The sequence below is a fragment of the Balearica regulorum genome, chromosome 8, assembly GCF_011004875.1.
Source record: "Balearica regulorum gibbericeps isolate bBalReg1 chromosome 8, bBalReg1.pri, whole genome shotgun sequence".
Classification (NCBI taxonomy): domain Eukaryota; kingdom Metazoa; phylum Chordata; class Aves; order Gruiformes; family Gruidae; genus Balearica; species Balearica regulorum.
In genome coordinates this window covers 12,882,107-12,901,514 of record NC_046191.1, presented here as the reverse complement: position 1 = coordinate 12,901,514, position 19,408 = coordinate 12,882,107, and the positions used below count along the sequence as shown (strand labels likewise).

At 48.6% G+C, this 19,408-nt stretch overlaps 2 protein-coding genes across 10 annotated transcripts in view; one reads left to right on the top strand and one right to left on the bottom strand.

Annotated features, from left to right (window-relative positions):
• Positions 1-8,617: 8,617 nt before the first annotated feature.
• MED8 (mediator complex subunit 8) lies at positions 8,618-19,149 on the bottom strand. Of its 3 annotated transcripts, none has more exons than XM_075759657.1 (7): positions 19,064-19,149; positions 15,795-15,913; positions 14,604-14,748; positions 13,801-13,941; positions 13,301-13,382; positions 12,013-12,261; positions 8,618-9,104 (listed from the first exon to the last, which is right to left on the bottom strand). In XM_075759657.1, the coding sequence occupies exons 1-7, from the start codon at positions 19,067-19,069 to the stop codon at positions 9,040-9,042; spliced, it is 807 nt and encodes a 268-aa protein (XP_075615772.1). In that variant the 5' UTR covers positions 19,070-19,149; the 3' UTR covers positions 8,618-9,039. The 3 variants fall into 3 exon arrangements, with proteins under 3 accessions (XP_075615772.1, XP_075615774.1, XP_075615773.1); XM_075759659.1 differs by lacking the exon at positions 19,064-19,149 and adding an exon at positions 18,143-18,387; XM_075759658.1 differs by having other exon boundaries at positions 8,898-9,104; positions 12,022-12,261.
• SZT2 (SZT2 subunit of KICSTOR complex) overlaps positions 19,142-19,408 on the top strand; it is a 58,776-nt gene continuing 58,509 nt past the window's right edge. For 4 of the 7 annotated variants that reach the window (XM_075759648.1, XM_075759652.1, XM_075759649.1 and 1 more), the window contains exon 1: positions 19,165-19,221. In XM_075759648.1, coding sequence (XP_075615763.1) covers positions 19,192-19,221 — 30 coding nt within the window. In that variant the 5' untranslated portion in view covers positions 19,165-19,191. Of the gene's footprint in view, positions 19,222-19,408 lie in introns of all 7 variants that reach the window. The other 3 variants (XM_075759647.1, XM_075759655.1, XM_075759653.1) reach the window with 2 other exon arrangements.

The following is a 19,408-nucleotide window of genomic DNA, read 5'->3' as shown; positions in this document are numbered from 1 at the left end:
CCGTGGTGGTGCGCTGCAGCACAGATGCTTTGATGGCAGACTTTCACCCTGGTGTGTTTAATTGCTGGACTTTGCCTGCCAGCCAGGGTGGGCAGCACGCATGACTGCGGTTTCCTGCCAGGACAAGAATTCTTTATCAGCTACATAAAAGCCAGCAGCCTCTCTGGCGTGAGCCCTGACACTCACCTCCATGGGCTGGCCACATCACTCCAGCAATGCTTGACACCCTGGGGTCCTCCACAGACATGCTAGAAGTCTCAGCCCACTCTGGACCTGCTAAAGCATCCCCATATGTTTCTGTGGCCTATAGGATAACCTTATGCAATAATGGTGCTTGTTCCAAATCCACACAAATCCTGGGTGGGGAACAGGCAGCAAAGCCATGGCCAGAGCAAGGCACCCGAGGAGACTAAAAGCCTGGAGAAGCCCGTTCTACAGTGCCTCTGCATGGCAGCAGGCACAGCAGGGCCAGCTCAAGGTCCAGAATGGACCGGTGGGAGACTGGAAAAGGTCAGGAGGTTTGGAGGCTTCAACATATGCAGCACAACAGGAGTCCTTGGTCACCAGTGTGTTTGTTTCTGTCCACATGCAGCATGCCGACGCAGAAGACCATGGCAGCTCTGTGAGCTCTGTCTCTGGTAGGGACCTGCCCCTTCTCAGGGAGCTTTCAAGTCTGAAGAGGGAAAATGCAGGTGATGGGAAATCCCTGGTCCTGCTCATCCCCAGAATCTCCCTTTCCATCTGAAGCCATTTCATTTTATCTCCATGATTTAGAGCCCACAGGAGTTGATCGGCTCCAGAAACCTGTCCCAGACTGCCTGGAGCCTGAGAGAGCAGCTTGGCAAAGCCAGGTGACTTCTTCACCCCTCGCAGGCAGTTAGGATTACAGTCAGATTTGGTGACTTGACACCCACATAGAGTCATAGAACCATAGAATGGTTTGGGTTGGAAGGAACCTTAAAGATCATCTAGTTCCATCCCCCCTGCCATGGGCAGGGACACCCTCCACTAGACCACGTTGCCCAAAGCCCCATCCAGCCTGGCCTTGAACACTTCCAGGGATGGGGCATCCACAACTTCTCTGGGCAACCTGTGCCAGCGTCTCACCACCCTCACAGTAAAGAATTTCTTCCTAATGTCTAATCTAAATCTACCTTCTTTCAGTTTAAAGCCATTACCCCTTGTCCTATCACTCCATGCCCTTGTAGACAGTCCCTCTCCAGCTTTCTTGTAGGTCTCTTCAGGTACTGGAAGGCTGCTCTAAGCTCTCCCTGGAGCCTTCTCTTCTCCAGGCTGAACAACCCCAACTCTATCAGCTTGTCTTCTTCGGAGAGGTGCTTCAGCCCTCTGATCATCTTTGTGGCCTCCTCTGGACTTGCTCCAACAGTTCAATGTCTTTCTTGTACTGAGGACCCCAGAGCAGGATGCAGTACTCCAGGTAGGGTCTCACAAGAGTGGAGCAGATGGGCAGAATCATCTCCCTTGACCTGCTGGTCACACTTCTTTTGATGCAACCCAGGATACAATTGGCTTTCTGGGCTGCAAGCGCACATTGCCAGGTCACATTGAGCTTCTTGTCCAACAATACCCCCAAGTCCTTCTCCTCAGGGCTGCTCTCAATCCATTCTCCGCCCAGCCTGTAGTTGTAGTTGGGATTGCCCCCACCCATGTGGAGGACCTTGCACTTGGCCTTGTTGAACTTCACCAGGTTTGCACTGGCCCATCTCTCAAGCCTGTCAAGGTCCCTCTGGATGGCATCCCTTCCCTCCAGCATGTCAACTGCACCACGAAGCTTGGTGTCATCAGCAAACTTGCTGAGAGTGCACTCAATCCACATGCTACGCTCCACAACTGTGTCCCAGGGCTGCCCTCCTAATGTGTGGTGCAGCAGCACCATGCAGCTCCATGGAGCAAACAAAGCCAGAACAAACCCCCCTCCCAAGTGGAGACTTTCCTGGGGAGACTTTGCCTTGACCTGAAGCCGCCAGAGAGTCCCAAGCAGGGGCTGCCCTGGCCAGGGGTCCCAGGTGCTGCACCTCAGCCGTGGGGCAGCAGGGCTGTGGGCAGGCGCTGGTGCAATCTGCCAGGCGTCAGGCTGAGCACACTGCTGGTCGCTCTGCAGGAACTAAGCCACAGAAAGGACATTGTCAGAGCGGAGGATTGTTCTGGGAGAACAGGCCACACAAAGAGAGATTGTTTTGCTGTGAAATGAGGCCGTGTTGTAGCTCCAGCCAGGGCTGGGCTTTGCCTGCCCATCCGAGCTGCAGGCTGGCAGGGGATGCTGCCTGCTCCCCAGTGGCTGCCGTCCTCTCCAGCGGCTGCCGTCCTCCCCAGCCTGCCTGGCATTTTCTCTGCTTTCAGGTTCTCCACCGGTGCAGTCAGCAGCACAGTGCATACCCTGAGACCCACAGTGGGTGGGGAGGAAAAGGAAATGAGGGATAAGAGAGCTCATGGCAGGTCCTGCCATGGGCTCCCACAGCTGCCTGGCAGGTTCAAGGGGCACAGGGTCAGGGGAGAGCAGCAGTGGGGCAGCTCCCATGGTGAGGAGCTGCAGTGTTTCTCCCAGATAGCCAGGAACAACCATCCTCCCTTGAAGAGACAGATGTAACCAGGAGGAAAACAGATATGCAGTAAACTGCTCCAAGATAGTGGAAACAGAACATAGTGGCCTCCTTTCTGCAAATACTCATGTCTCCAAAAAGTGTTGTTGATAGTGAACATCACAAGCCTCCTTGGATGCCTTCATGCCTGCACTGTATATGGGGACAAGCATCTTGCACTTGAGCTCCAGCAAGACACAGCAAGGAGCACAGGACATGAAGAAGCAGAGGGAGCTACATGCTCTAAATCTGGGTTGGAGCATTGCTATTAATTCCCATTTTCTTAATTGCCTGCATGAGTGAATACAAACGGTTAAGAGCGGTGGTGGGCGCACCCACAGAGGCTTTGTGTGAGTCATTCCTGGCTTGGCAGCTGCTGTGGGGCTTCGGCAGCCCAGGGCTGCGGGTCCTGCTGCCCGTCTCCTCCTGCCTGCAGACCCATGCTGCCCAGCTCCCTGCCCAGCCCCGAGCTCTGCGGCGTGGGGCAGCACATGATGCATGCTCCCCCAGAGCCCCATGCAATCAAGTCACAACCTGGTGCATTGTTCTGCTGACTGGATTAAAACAGGCTGAGCTACGATGGTGATAATGACTGTGGCTGTTTCTATTGCTGCAATGCCCATGGGAACGTAAATACACACAAACAAGACAGCCAAAATTATGGCTTCTCAGTCCCACTTACGCAGAATGCATTTCTCAGGGGGGATACAAACCAGTCCCGTATTAGCTACTGCCATTAGCTCTTCAGGCAGAGCTTTGATGTCCCACCATGCTGCTGCAGCAGAGCAGGAGACAAGAGCCATCTCTCCCATCCTACACAGCAAGACCCTGACTTCAGTACTGCATCAGTACCAAAAATAAACTCCACGTAAACATTCACCTCACACTTCAAAGCCCAGTTCCCGCGGGAGCAGCATCTCTGTGCTGCCTGTCAGGGTGGGCAGAGCCCAGGACTGGCACATGACAGTGGGAGACAGACATGTCCCACCGAGGCCACCTGGCAATAGGCGTAGAAGGGGGAGGTCTGGGTTCAGAAGAGGAACGTCCTGGGAAATGCTGCAGCTTCAAAATAACACCCACAGACAGCAATGATGCCCCTTTGGCCCACAGCACGGCCAGCAAACACTCAATGAAAAAAGGAATGCAGAAGTACCGCAGGGTACAGTCTTTACTCAGAGGAAGGGAGCTGCCGTGCCAAGCGGCACCTTAGCACCACTGCTAATTCAATGCAGAAACTGCTTGGACATGATGGCAGCAAAGGGAGAAGCCTTACGGCAAGTGGGTAAATCAGTGACAGAATCTGAGCAGCAGTGACAAGATAGGTGCTGCAGGAACCACAGCTCTTGATCCTCTGACTTTGGAAAATATGTGTCTCAGTCAGAAAAATACATCCAGTGATTCCCTTTCTTTAAAAAACCATACACACACATGCTTCTCTGCACACACACAATCACACACATGCTTCTCCTTCAGAGGTGCCAGCCAGCACAATTTGCATTACTCTTATGTGCTTCCTCATGTAACAGGGTTATCCCTGAGCAAATTGCAGAAGGTTTTAATTAATTTCTAAGTGCAGGTTTCCACCAAGGCAATGCTCATGGATCCAGCCAGAGAGCTACTGTATCATAAGGACAATAAATAAACTGTGGAGTCACATCAGCCTGAACTATTTTTACAGCATATATTACACATACATCCAAACATCCCATCTCTCAAGCATGTACTTTTACTACCACAGCATCTATGTGAGGCACAAAGTGGTAACATTTTACTTCTAGGACAGATAAAGATTTATCACACCCGGTTAGAAGGAAGAGCTCCATGGGATTTTTCCAAAGTACCTGTATACTCATGTGTAGGCACCAGCTGTCACGTAGACATGCTCTGGGTCTCCTGGGGCCACCAAGATCATGGGGGGAGCCCAGGGGAAAGTGGAGAGCCACCCTGGGGTTTCTGCTTCTACCACCTGGCCATTTTTCCTCCATTTGTGCCTTTGACTTTCAAGCAGTTTCCGAGCTTTTCAGTGGCCGGTTCAGAGGCACGTTTTGCTGCTGTTTCCATGTGTTTGTCTCTCTTCTGTGAGCTGCAGGTGAAGCTGCTTTGCGGATGCCAAACTTGGCTTACTGCCTTTTGGCAGCACACACCCTGTTATGTTGCTTCTTAGCATTAAAAAGTGCTCAGGATCCTTCAACACAACCACCAGAAGACTTCTCCCTTGATCCCAGAAAGGTCTCATCCTAGCAGGAGAATGAAAAACAGCCACCCAGCTCATGCCAAGAGCCTGCCACCTGCTGTGGTATGGAGAGTGGAGAGCTGCAAAGGTCCCACTCCCTCGACTGTCCCCCTGATCTTTTTGGTCATAGCTCCCCTCCCACCTTATGTACTTCACCTCCACCAGAAAGGCTTAATGACACCACTTAAAAGATGTGTTGGTTAAAAAGCCAAACAAAAGTGTTGTTTTCTTTTTAAAACAAAAGACAACACCTGTGTGCACATCTTTGCTTGGGGACGGGACAACAGAACACACAGACACAGCAGGTATTAGTTGTGCTGATCAGTGGGTGCAAAGAGATATGTGGAAGTGGTGGCACCACACTGAGCTTCACAGCTCCCAGAGGCAAGGCGAGCCAGCCCAGGGCAGCAGCAGGACAGGCTGGGCACCACCCAGCACGGCTGGATGCGTGATACGGCTGGGAATGGTGGGACTGTGGATAGCTGGGCAGGAAGGAAAGGCAATAAATATCTCCCTCCTGTGTTTTGGAGGAAGCCAGATGAAGCATTCCACTCACAAGGGTGAAACACTTTCCACTCTAATAGTAACTCAGGAAGATGTTAAACAACACTTGCATAAGGCAAATGTTAAACTCTCCGGGTATCCTGCATCTCAAAAAAAATAATAATAAAAAAAAAATCTGTTTTTAAAAATCCAAATGATTCATGCTGACATTCAGTAAGACAAGGAAGCCTGGAGAAGCTCCAAAGAACAAGCAAGCTGATGTTATGCCAGCGTTTTAAAAAAGTAAACAGGATGGCCTTGTAAACAGGTGTGTCTATTCAACACTCATCCCATGCAAAATAATGACCAAAAAATATGTGATCGTATCGATAAAGAGTTAAAGCAGAGTAATATAAATACCAATCATCAGGGATTACAGACAATAAACCTGTCACGATAATTTTTGTGGCATTCTATACTCTTAAATATCAGAGAGTGAGCTGGCTGGTATGGCAGCATGTGCGATCAAGGAATGAGAGCACCAGCAACCTGGCTGTGAGGCAGCAGAGGAGATGCTTCCCGGGAAATTGGCACCGAGGATGTGTTTCTAGCAGGGAGTGCTAAATAGCGTAAAGCTGCTGACCTGGAAGGAAACAAAGTAATGACAGGTAAAGCATACTGTCCTGGGAGCTGGGGACACATCAGCGATCTGAAGCTCTTGGGATCCCCAGGGCAGCAGGGCCACGTGGCGAAAGGCATCCATCCTCTGCACTAGAGCCCAACTGGTACCGAGGGGGCCTTGGGGGGCCAGAACAAACCAGCGCCTGCACTCTCCATCACGCTCCCGCACCCAAGCTGGGGCCCAGACAGCCTGGCAGTGCCTGCTGTGCTGGGGCTGAGCCTCCTCCCTGCCAAAATTATCCTACTAGGGAGAGACAAGTTCAAAAAGGGATTGGACAAGGCAGGGGAAAAAACCCCGAAGGCTCGGTGTGGCAGCACATCCCATGCTCACAGGGAGAGTGTGCTTCCCCCATCCCTGCCACAGTGGGGCACAGACCGAGCCTTTGCCCTGAGCCAGCAGGGCTGTGCTTTTATTCTGACACAGTGCACTGGGAACGGTGAATCGCTGTTGGACTTGGAGGCCATGGTGGCAAGCAGCAGACCATGAATTTCCACTCTGTCTTTATGGGTAAAAGGCCTGTTCCTGTTCCCTGTTTAAACATTCAAACACTGGCAGCGACTGGATAAGAGGTTAAAGTCGCTCTGCATTTGAAATTCCCATTTCCACAATTAGAATAGCATGTCCTAGTCCAGCGTCCCAAAGGACATGGATGCATAAGAAGATTTGGACTTCAGCCAAGAAGTGGAAAATGGAAAATATGCCTTATAGCAAAAGGGACTTTCATCAGTTCAGTTTATCTTAAAAAAGGATCAGGAAAGCTTGGTCATAATATCTGACTCCTCTCTCTGGGAGTAACAACTCAGGGGCTCACTCCCTGGCTGAGAAGATCCATTGACTTGAAGGGAATTAAATGCAGCCCCAATATAAGGTGCAGTAAGAAAATTAACCTTTAGAACAACCTACCAGCCAGTGTAGCAGAGACATATCAGGTCAAGATCAACTGTTTTCCTAACAACAGTGCTCTAATTTACACAAGAACTAATTCAGTGCGGCCTGTGTCATGCAGGAAGTTACACTGCTGAGCCTAGCCGGCCTCCCCGGCTCTATAATCTATGGAAAAAAACCCTGCCTGTATTTCCCTTCCTCCCGTCCAAGTGTGTGAAAGGTCTGGCCTGCCTCACTGGAGGCGTTTTCGGGAGAGCCAGGTTAGCGCGGGTAGCAGGCAGCCACACTCTGCCTGTGTCCCAGGCTGCCCGAATCGCCCTGGCCGCCGTGCTGAGACATTTTAGCTTTATAAGGAAGCCAGTCTGGGGGACAAAGTGAAGCAGCATCCTAGAGCTGAGGCTCCATGTACGATGAGTGCCAGGGATCTGACACACTTTCCTCTAACTGTTTTTTGCCTTCCTTCCCAGCCAAAGCAGGGGCATGAGACAGAGCAGGGAACAGCCATCCCCACGGTGCCCATCACAAGGCACAGCCCTGCAGGCTCTGATTCCCCTGCCATCAGGCTCCAGGCATCACACAAACCTCTTGCACCAGCACCAGCAGCGTGCCCCTGCCTTTACACCAGCCCCCCACCACAGCTGGTGGCTCCTGACAAAGCCGGGAGCACGGTGTCCATTAGGAGCAAAAAGCAATCCCATCAGTCTGGCTGGGCTAGTGCCGTTGCAGACATGTCACTGGGCTCGCTCATAGTGGAGTGGCTTTGCTTATCATATAAGCTGCTTGTGTTTCCAGCTCAACTTTCTACTTCCCAGCTCAGTGCTTTTCAAGGGCCCACAAATCAAAATGGGTCGATAGCTGCCCTAGTCACAGCTTTGTGGAAGGTTTTGTTTTCAGAGAACGGCCCACAGCCTCCACAAATAAGCTGGATCTGATTAGCTCAGAGGCAAGCAGTGCAGGAGCAGCTGCAGGCTGTATCTGCTGAGTGGAGATTTCCTCACTTGTAAGATTGCTGACAGATGCTATTGAGTAAAATACAGTGCTGGCTTTCACCACAAGTCAAAAGGGAAGTCCAGGCAAGAGCAGCAAGAGGCACGATGGTTGTCTTTAGGATAGTAGTGTATGTACTGACATGGTCTGTAGGCACACGTTCCCCACCCTTTATTCTCAGAGGAATCTTTCATTAGGCAGATGGTATGTTACAGCTCAAGGGCAGAAAGTGCAACAGGGATGGCTTCACAATGCCCAGTTCCAAAGAGAAACGGGCGAGACCTCACAGCCTGGCTGATTCAGAGGTGCCACGGTCCTGAGCAGATCAAAATACCTCTCTGAAGTGATGAATTAATCCTGAAGGAGCGAAGAAACTTTACAGGAAACACAGAAGCAGAGAACTATGGAAGTTAAATCAGATCCAGGTGATATTTGCAGCAGCATCAGAATAGAAAAGCTCTGTGTTTCTGTCCCTAAAGTGCTGCCTTCTTGCTGTGGTCCTTGTAATGGTCTTTCTCACTATTTTGCTTTCTGGGGAATAGTCATAATGGGTTTACAATGAACAAGGTATTTGCTGCTTATGTTTGTACCCTGCTGACTCACTTCATAACCACCCTTTACATGTAAGCCTGCAGCTCCAGCACTCAGAGTCCAACATTTTATGCGTATTTTAGATTGGAGCTGCTCTGTAGCCTTACCCAAAGGGAAATGAGGGTCCTTATGACCCAAGAGATGAACACCAGTGTCTCACAGTGTACATAACAACGTCTTTATTCAACAAGAGGGAGTAAAGAAAGAACATCCCGAGTGAACAAACAAAAACAAAGAGCAGAGAGCTCCATGCAGCTACTCAGGTTCTGTATCAGGAGAGGATAGCTGTCCTCCAGGCCAGACTTGAAGAAAATGGGATCAATACTAGAAGCAAAGTCCTCTGCTCTGACTGAACAGAGAAGTACTTGTGTCCAGGAGCCATGGCCACTAGCAGCTCCACATAAGCAACCCAGCACTAAATAAAACCCAGGGAAGGGCCTCATAACCCCTATCTCCCTGGATATGGTATGTGGATAATATGTGAAGGGACTTGGAAGTCCTAGAAGGAATCCAGGTGTGGTGGCTGCAGCAGGAACAATGCTGGTACCTGCTGTTCCCTGGGTCTGGTTCATCTCAGCTCATCTCTGATATGGATGCATCGAAGCAGATTTGATGTTTGTTTTTATGCCACTTGGCATTTTTCCTGGAGAGAGAAAAAAAGAAAAAGCAGTGCAAAATCAGCTATATGAGAGGACATTTGCTGCAGAGCATGCAAGACTCACAACAACCCTGTCTGGGCTTTTCCTGTTCCACTCCAGGTACCACACTAGGCTTACCTGCTACAGCATCTTCCAGCTTCTGACCTAACACAGTCGATCTCTTCTACAAATTGGCATCTTTCTCTGTTGAGAAATCTCCTTAACATTTCTTGTGTCCCCCTCTTATCCCCCCAAATGCTATCCTTGTTCCATCTTAAACAAGCCTTTCTCTTTGTCAGGAGGCTCCTACAGAAGTGCGGGACTTGTTTGGTGTCACAGAAGTTGCTGGCAGCAGCACTCACAGAAGTACCCACACTGATCTCCGCTTCCATTTCAGAGACGCAAACACAAGAGCCTGTATCCCCTTCTCTGTAGCATTATTTATCGTCAGGGCATGTATTTAAATTACTAAGCCTCTCTCAGATCTCTTAATTTCTCTTAACCACATCAACCTCTTGGGCATTATTTCTCTTTGCTGATACCAATCACACATGGGAGTGTGTTCAAAGATACTGTACTGGCAGCTTACAATAAGTGTACAGTGCTAAACAAAACTAAGATGATCAGAAAAGATTTGATGAGCAAATGGTTAAAAGAGTAAAGATGATTAAACTTTCTCAAACATATCCAAAGCGGGTCATTGCCTGCAGTGAATTGGCAGGCAATCCGATATCACTTCAGTGCTAATGAGTAGACAAATACTGTCAGACAGTACTCCAAAAGAAAGAGTGAACAGGACTGTACGGTTCACCCACATCTGGAATACTGTGAGTGGTTCTGGTCCTCCCAGTCTTGAAAACAAACAGAAAAGGTCCAGGTAAGAGTGACAAGGATGGTCGAAGATACACTGTTAATTTTCACGCAGACATATAAACAGAACAGGACTCAGTAGCGGGGGGGGAAGAAAAAAAAGAAAAAAAAAAAAGAGATGGACAAAGAGAGGAGGACATAACAGGAAGACATGACAGACTTCCAAAAAATGAAAACTAGTATGGAGAAAGTAGCTGAGGAATGATTATTCGCTGTTTCTCACAAGACGGGTAAAAAGGAAACATGCAATAAAATTATCGGGAAAAAGATTTAAACAAAAAAAGGAAGTTTTTTTAAGCAAAACATGTGATAAAGCCGTGGGACATATTGCCATAGGTGTTGTAGAAGTCAAAATTGTAATTCAAAGAGGAACTGCAAACATCAATGGTTGCTATACCCACTGGTCTCAAACCAAATTCTGGCTTAAAATCCCTAAACAACTGCTGTCAGGATGTACTTTGTTCTTATATTCTTTCAGCCTTGGCTATGGGCCACTGTCAAAAGCAGGATAGTGGCAAAACCCAATATAGCTGTTCTTATCAAACGGGAACTCCCCAGTAACACAGGCTGGACAAGTGGTCTTGTTACCAGTGCATTCTGCTTGATGTACAGAATGTCGTCCCATCCTGCAGCCAGAAATCATGGGCCTTCTCTGTTTCCAAATCACAATGGAAATTACTTTCTAACTCTTACATAAATACATAATTAACTTAGGATTAATATTGTTGCTCAAGTTCATTTCTGAACAACAGTTATTATACAAGCAAGAAAACACCAATTAGGATATCCGATATCCAAAATCTCAATTACCGTGAACATAAGGATGACAGTACAGGGTTAGGCCTGCAGGCCCCCCAGGCCAAACCCATTCCTGACAGCAGAGGACATTTAAGGAGGAATACCAGAACAGGGCAAGCCTGCAGTGATACCTCTGCAGAATACCCCCTCAGCTTCTAACATACTGTGGCTCAGGGACTTGGAGTCAGAGATGGTGTCTTCAGGACTAGCTGTTGACTGATTTCTCATCAGTTTACCTACTTACTTACTTTTCCATCTCATGTAAACTTTATGTACCTATCACACACTTAGCAATGTGCTCTACAGTGTAATTATTTAGTATTCAGAAAAGTATCTCCCTTTTGTTCTGAATCTACAAGCTGGTATTTTCATTCATGCAATCTCATCGATCCTTCTGTATCATGGGAAACAGTGAACAATCATTTCCCACTCACCTGCTGTGTACAATTTGGGATTTCATAGGCTTCCATACTTTCTTCTCCTACCCCAAAGCTACCCCCAGTAGCAGAGCAGAGATCAGAACTGCACATAATATTGCAGGTGTGGATGCCCAATGCATTTATACAATGGACTAATGATATCCTCTATTTCTCTGTTCCTTTTCTAGTAATTCCTAACATTTGGTTTGCATTTTTGCCCCAATTGAATATCCAATTAATGTCTTTACAGAACTATTATATCATGTATCTATTTCCCAAATGCAAGTATCTAGATTAGAGTCCAGGTGCTGGACATGTAAAGTCAAATTGCTACGCTTCTGTGTTTCGCTTTATGTTTAATACAAATGTAATCTGCTATTAAGTGAAGTCACTTGGTATATGAAATCCTTCTGACTCTACAGACAGTTTTTGTTTTTTTCTTACCATCAATTACTCATTATTATCAAACTTTTCCACTTTATTACCTACTCCCAACTTAAATTTGACAGCAAAACACCCAGTATAGATCCCTGCAAAACTACACTGTGATCTCCCTCCATACTGATCCCTATGTTCACTAAGTCTATTACTAAAATGGTATTGCAGCGTGAGTTAAGAAGCTGAAGCTGGATGGCTGGGATCCATTTCAACCTCTGAGCCAATTTTAAGCAGGTATTACTCCACTGTTACAACCTGACTCATGTTATTAAGGCCAGAAAGGAACCTCTTACTCAGTTATATCTAAAAGGTGACTCGGGAAGGATCTCTGCATCTGCATTTATTGCTCCCTGCATTTCAATTGCTCTCAGATACGCAAATTATTTACCTGGCTGACCTGCTTGTGCCATCTGCACGCCTGCCAGCATTGGCTGCTGCTGAGCTGGTGCACCTGCCATTGGGACCTGCTGCATGCCTGAAGCACCCGCAATGATGGCACCAGCTCCTGGTTGGCCCGACTGGACAGATCCTCCAGAGCCAGGGGGTCGCCGATTTGACAATCCTTTCCCAAAGGCCACAGCTGCTACCAGAGCATTGGTATCTGCAGGGTTGAAAGTCTGCTTGTTCTGTCGTAAACCTGTAGAAAAGGAAGTGATTTTGGAGCATTTTAGCAATCAAGTCTAAAAAGTAGCATAGCTGGTCCTGAATTTACTTTTCTGGTATTTTGGTGCACATAATAGAGATCAGCCTCTACCAAGCTGTCCTACAAGAGTCTCAGCAGGGTCAAAGCGGCTGCAAACTCCAGGGGCAGTCGTGATCCAAGAGCTTCTCCACTGAGAGCAGGGCATACGCTGCTCAGGGAAGGGGGACAGAGAGAGCCAACTCCTCCATGCCCATGAGAATGTTCCCACTAAAAGCTCTTCCATGCTGAATCCTATGGCAGGTAACAAGCACTGTGTTTTAGATAAACAATGGCAACATCTCCTTTCTGAGGCTCAGAAGCAGCATGATGCCTGCAACTTTTTCTACCACACACCTGCCCAGTTATACTATTAATCCCAGAAACTAGACAGAATCTGTACTTAGGTCCTTGCTTATACTATGTGTGTGTAAAGGATGACCAAAAAAATCCCCTCTACCTTTGAGAGCTGTGCATAGTACTCCCAGGAATAGCAAACAGCTGATGGCAGAGACCATTAAAATAAGGATGTCGAGCATCAGAGTCAGAACCAGAAAAGTTTAACCATGAGTCTGAAGAAGCCACCATCTAGAGGACTTCACACAAAAGCCTGCCAACAAACATGTTGGGGACTCATTCAGAGCATAGCTAAGGGGTTTCCCGTTCACTGCCACTGCATTTTCACAGCTATTTTTATTAATTCAAGTTGATTGGAATGTTTTCTTGGTAAACACTTATCACTTCCTCAAAGGGGGATATGGCAAAGGGTTGGAATGACTTTCCTGCCACACATAGGTCACACAAGCAGGACACATTGCGCACACAGGACCCCTTTTCAAATTAGGGGCCTCCAGGACAGCCAATCTTGCATCTTCCTGGATGCTTTTGTCTACGCTGCTCACCTGCATTTCCCATGCTTCCAGCTCTCTGATTTTGCCATTGCTTTCTCAAGCCTGCTGCTTGGACCCTGAACCCCACTTCCACCCCAATGGCATACCTCCACTTTCAGATTCACGCTCCTCCTTACTGATTTTCTCCAGCAGATTTGAGCACATTTTGTTCAGACTTTGGATCTGTTTCTGCAAAATGAAAACCATCAGAAACCACCAAGATACCTCCAACCCAGTACAAGTCAGCAAGATAAACGAACAAGCTTTCTCTTCCCAGGGTCTGTGTAACCAAACATAAGCATTTTGGTAGCAGAGCTCAGAGCGCCCAGTGCTAATGCATGCGGGGGGACTATGGAGATGGGATAGCCTTTGCCTTTCCCTGAATGGTCTGATGGTACCTCTTGTGAACAGCCAACGGGCTGGATACCCTTGCTTTGTGAAATTGTGGAGGAAGCCAAACTTCAGCTAGGGTCAGCTGGAGAAATCTCAGACAGGAAAGGACACAGCAAAAGAGAAAACTGTCAGAAGGAAGGGTGAAGGAAGCAGAGTTAAAGGGCATCTCATGCCCGAGGACTGAGGCAGAAGTATCAAACTCTTCTTCACCTACCTGTGCCACATCAGGGCTAATTCGAGCTGCATCTGTGATCAGCTGCTTCTCCTGCTCCTCCACCTCGGGGTCAGGCTTAGTTCGAAGATGGTCAGGCACGACCTCATGGCTGAACACTGGCACGCGCCCCTCTGTCTGACGCTGCAATAGTTGGACAAGACACACTCAGAGCCTCCTCCTCCAGCCCAGCACTCGGACAGCTCAAGGCCAGAGCACAGACCGTGGTGGTGGAGCAAGGCTAGTAGCATGCTGTGGGGAAACCTTGATCTGGGGAGCACTAGGAAGTTTCAACAATTTATCTAGGAATTTGCACTGTGCCTGTGTGGTCAGAGCAACCCATGGGGGCCTGCAGTGCAATCCTCCAGCATGGCCATGATTAGTTGAAATGTTTTCTCACTCAGGCTGAGAATAAACATTGCCAGTGCATGCCAAAGGTTCTGTAAAACACCCCACGTTGGTCAGATGACAAACAGTGCAAATCTAGATGCAGATGTCTGGCTACAGCAGAGAAAACCAGGAGCTTGCAACCCAGCTACACAACAAGACACTATATTTCTTTCAGCCCCAACACCCTGAAAATAACATATTTATGAACAGAAACACCTCCTGTAAAGTGTACCCAGTGCAAGTGTTTGTAGGTGAAAGCCCCCCAGCAAAGCAGCTCCCAGACAGAACTACTTATCACCCTTTCTTTCTCTACACACAGAGCTGAGGAATGCCAAGCACAAGGAACGGCAAGCTGGAGCAGGTACACAGGCATTTTATGATGCTTCAAGGCCAACATTCAGAGGGCAGTTTCTTACCATGATCTCCTCATCACGGTCTGGAGACAGCACTAAGGGTATGATAACCTGGTTTCGCAATAGTGGTGTCTTCTCATGCTTTAGCACTTTATTTAAGGTGTTCAGCTGCCCTGAGAGCAACGCAAAGCTGTCCAGAACTGAAGGCCTGGGAAAGTAAATAAAGAGGACAGGACATGGAAAGGGAGGCCACAGATGGCTTTTTTTATCACTCAAATGTCTGGGAAGTGAGGAAATAACACTATTACTCCTCAAATCAGTCCAGACAGTAAGCAGTAAAACCTAGGGCTGAATGTGCAGGTGTGGACAAACTCCATTCCCTACACACAATGCTGCAAATAGCTCAGGGACATTGCAAGCAGTACCACTGGAAGTGGCGGTTGTTTGAGATTTCAGTAACGTACACAGAAGCAATGGTTTCCTTATCACCAACTCTCCCCATGCAATTCTAGAGCAAGGTCTGAGAAACAATCTAACTGCTAAGCAGTACAGCCAGGAGAGAAAATATTTATAGCTTGGCTATCCAGACTAAGGAATAATGAAGCAAAATAACTGATAATCTTGTCAAGGATGTCCCCTTCAGCTTGCTCTCTTTGGGGGATTCATCACCTCTCCTGCCTTCTGCAACATTAACTATAAAGGCTAACTGCCTGTGAAGCTTTGCTGCAGTGACAGACACTGTCTAAGATACTGTATAGTTTATTAAGCCATAGCTATAACATCTTTATGCTCCAGCAGGAAGAGAATGCCACCTTGCAAGTCTTTCGAACTGTCTGGTAAAACATGCAGAACCAGCAAAACAGAAGAGCTCAGTTTATACCAGAGCCAGAAAAAGCCAGAAAGGTCAAGAAATGCAGAAAGAACCATTGCTCATTTTATAGTGTATGTGAGTCTCTAAGATATTTTGTCCAAGAAGCTTCCAGTCACTGCAGATACAAGTCTAGTTCTCATAAAGTGTCTAGATTAAAAGGCGTTAGCATGACTCTGTTACTATACAGAATGAAACCAATGGATTTCAACTGGTTTTCTGGTGCAAGACCTGTAGTGGTTCCTCCAGCAGAAATGTGAAAAGCGAATTCAAACCTACTGACAATAGGCTAATGGTTTTTAATTATACTTTGTGGTCCTTTGAGCTGAGTCTCGAACAGCTTCAGCAGTGATCCAGGGTGCTCCCAGCTCTGTGAGAGACCTTACCATGTGAGTCGGTCGTACTCGTTCTCCAGCTTGTAGATAAAACTGACCAAAGAGTTCTTCAGGTCGGCCACCTGACTGATGAGCGCCTCCAGGGTCAGCTCCAGCTGCTTCTCCTCTCTCTAAAAAAAGGCAAGAAGAGACAACAGATGAGGACAAAGCTTAACACCTTCCCAAGGTCTTGTGGATACACATGCATACATCCATAGCCCAACCTCTCCTACAGAGAGCCTCCTTTTCAGGGGAAGCAGAGACTCTGCAAATAAAAATCCTATGGTTTCACACTGAGCTCTCTCCTTGGGTTGGAACACTTAGGCAAGAGACTTATGCCTGAGACAAACCTTGACTAGCTGTCCTTTTTAAGACCTAGATGAGTGAAGACATGATTGCTTACAATCTGCTTTTTACCACATCGGGCAAAGTCATCAGTTAGCTCATACCACCTCTGTGAGCCATTTCAGCTAACCCAGCTCATAGCAGACTAGCATTCCCTCAACCTTTTCTGACAGCAGATGTGGGTGCAGTGATGTCTTCATCCAAAACAGCCTTTTGCAAACTGAGTTTCAGGTCCATGGCCTAAAGACTCCAGTTTCTGCCCTTCATCTCATTCTTTACTTTCTTTCTGCCCAAGTGCCACTTCCAGCTGCTAAAGAAACTGGCAGCTCCTATTCTACTTGTGCCTTACTGGCTGTGGGAGGCCCTGCCATGACAGGGACCGCACATACCGACACATGCCGCATCACCTCCTGCCTTTTGCTCTGGATTATTTTGTTTAAATAACCTTTTCCACTGATATCCCTGGGTGAGGGAGGATGGTGACAGACAAAGCATCAGGACAGGGGATCTGTTGCTGAAGACACCAAGGCATACCCTTGACTCTTGCAAAAACCCACTAGAATCTTATCTATTCTAACTTATTCATACTACAGTATTGCACAAAATATAATTAAAGTCCCAACCCTCAGGAACTGCTCATGCAAGCTGAGAACTGTACAATAATAATCCATGAGGAGGGTGGGACAAAGCAATCAAATAATAGAAAGGGAATGCCGATTGGGAAAGCAGATAGAGTGACTCAGGCTGTTGGCACACTTGCTATTGGGTTTGTTGTTGTTCTGTTTAAATACACTGGACCAGTGTGAGCTTCACTGGAGAGACTATCAGGTATTATCTTCCATGTTCATGAGAACACAAAATTCTTCTGTTTTATTTGTAGTCTGACCAGACTATAAAGGCTTTTTTTAGTAATAACTGACCAGACTTCACTTAATCGCCTTAGAAGAAATGGCTGCGTCAACTCTTAAAATTTGATCCTCGGTCCACAGAGTGGAGTCACAGAGCAGATTGCTGAGTGTTCCACCTCGCGATACAAGCACTCTCCTCCATCTTGTGATGGGACTAGTCAGTTCCTGTGCAATTAAGAAATGAGTCTACAACTGTTTGTGTGCACTGTGTTTGTGCAAGAAGATTAACTAATGCCTGTATTACAAGTTGGGCTGGTAGCCAGCCTTTTACTGCAGGGGTGCCAGGCATATGCACCCACGACAATTCACCTGGCCCGTTGCCTGTGCTTATCCAAGCAGCCCTCAAGAGGATGAACGAAATCCTACTGCACACGTGCTGCTCTTGCGGCAGCAGCATACTCCAAGCCTCCTTCTTTCGTAGGCTCTCTGCAAAGCCATTAAGATTTTGAAGCAGATGTAAGCACTGCAAAGCATGCACGCAATAAGATCGACCGGTGTTTCCAAGGAATGCTGTGCCTCTTGCAGGCATATACTATATTCAAGCGGTGCTTTAAGGAGTTTGTTAGCAACAGTAGATTGCCCCGAGGTAGTAAAGATAGGGCTTATGGGAGGGGTTGCTGAAGGACCTCCTGATACAGAGCAACTGACATGTAATGGTGAAACTCATTGTAGGTAAATGTAAAGCAATGCACGTGGCAAAACAAAGGGGAAAAAAAAAATCCTGACTTTCCATACACAAGGACATTCTCTGAGCTGATAACATTATCTCTCAGAATCAAGATCTTGGGATTATCTGTAACCCATGAAAACATCTGCCCAAGGCTCAAGCAGCACTCCAGGAAGTAAAAGCGATAATAAGATTTATTAGGAAAGCAACAGAAAACTAAGCATCACTATGTCATCGCAAAAATGCATGCCTCATTTGCATCTCAAATATTATATGTCACTCTTGTCCCTCCAACTGAAAAGGGATATAGTAGGAATATGTACAAATAAAGGCAACAAGGATGATAAAGAATATTCATCAGTTCCATAGATGCAGCAGTTAAAAACAGAAGAGACCAGTATGTGCGAGGGGCTGAAACAAGGAGAGACAATATAACAAACCCTATAGATGAGGAATTGCAGGACAATCCATTTTCACTTTATTTTCCGGTACGACAACCAGGAGACTTGCATGAAGCCAGCAGGTAGCAGTTTCAAAGAAACCAAAGGAGGTGGATCTTTACAGCCCATTAACCTGTCATTAACCTCTGCAACTCTTTTTCCATTGGATGTTATGGATGCTTAAAATTCACAGCGCTTCAAAAAGTAACTACATCCTTCTTCCATCAATGAAAATTCATTCAAGGCTATTAAACACAAAGAACGTGCTAGCAATAGTTTATACAGAATGACATCAGCAGCCTATTTTGTTCTCACAACTTCTTTTGGACGTTGGCTTCTCAGCTAGCACGAAGCCAGGCCACTGGGCAGGTGGACCTTTGGTTTGACGACTCTTAGTGAGGGCTGCAGCAAGGGCCGAGCGGGAGAGGTGCACTCAGATACCTGTACACACGCTCACCCTGCAGCCGTGCAGCAGGAGGAAGTTGTTGCACAGCGAAGCATTGCACCAGCCGCTCCAGGGCGAGTTGTCTCCCACCCAGGCTGCTTCAGCCCGGGGCGGGTTTGACCCCCGGGAGCAGACGGGCCGAGAACCGGCAGGAATCGCAGCCGGCGGGGGGGGGGGGGGAAGGGAATCGCCGCTCGACGGCCGCAGCCCCCGCCAGAGCCGGGCCAAAGGCGGCAGCAGCGCTGGTCACCGCCTCGGGCCGAGCCCCGCGGTGCTCGGGGCGTCCGTGGCAGGAGGCGCCGAAACGCAGGGCCCGGCCCCGCCACGGAGCGGCCCCGCAGGCCGCGCTGGCCTCCTGCCCGCGGCAAGGCCCCGGCAGCGGCTCGGGCGGGCGTACAGCGCCTCCGAGCCGCGCCCCCGAGCCGGCCCGCAAATCCCGCTGTCCCCGGACGGGCCCCGGCCCCGGCGCCCCTCACCTGCATGGCGGCGCCGCTCCGTTGCCACGGGAGAGCGGCGCTTCCGGGTCAGCCGCGCGCCGCGAGGGGCGGGGCCGGGCGGGCGCGAGGGCGGAGGTCAGAGGGCGCGGGGTGGGGCCGCGCCGGACATGGCGGCCGCCGAGAGGCCCGACTCGGAGGTGAGACGGGGCCGGGGCCGAGCAGGGCAGGGCAGGGCAGAGCAGAGCTGGGGAGAGGGCAGCCGGGGGCAGGAGCGAGGTGAGGGGGGAGCCACGGTGCGGGGGACAGGGCCGCGGTGGGGAGCAGTGGGGCTGGCCTGGTCTGGTCTGCTAGGGAAGGCGAGGGGCGCGGGGCCGAAGCAGCCTG

Bases quoted from the DNA above. Each gene is read 5' to 3' on its own strand.
- MED8 (XM_075759657.1), bottom strand. The intron at 14,749-15,794 runs GTAAGGTCTCTC...TTACTTTCCCAG, and splicing joins GAGTACGACCGACTCACATG to GCCTTCAGTTCTGGACAGCT. The intron at 13,383-13,800 runs GTAGGTGAAGAA...TTCATTTTGCAG, and splicing joins TTAGCCCTGATGTGGCACAG to AAACAGATCCAAAGTCTGAA.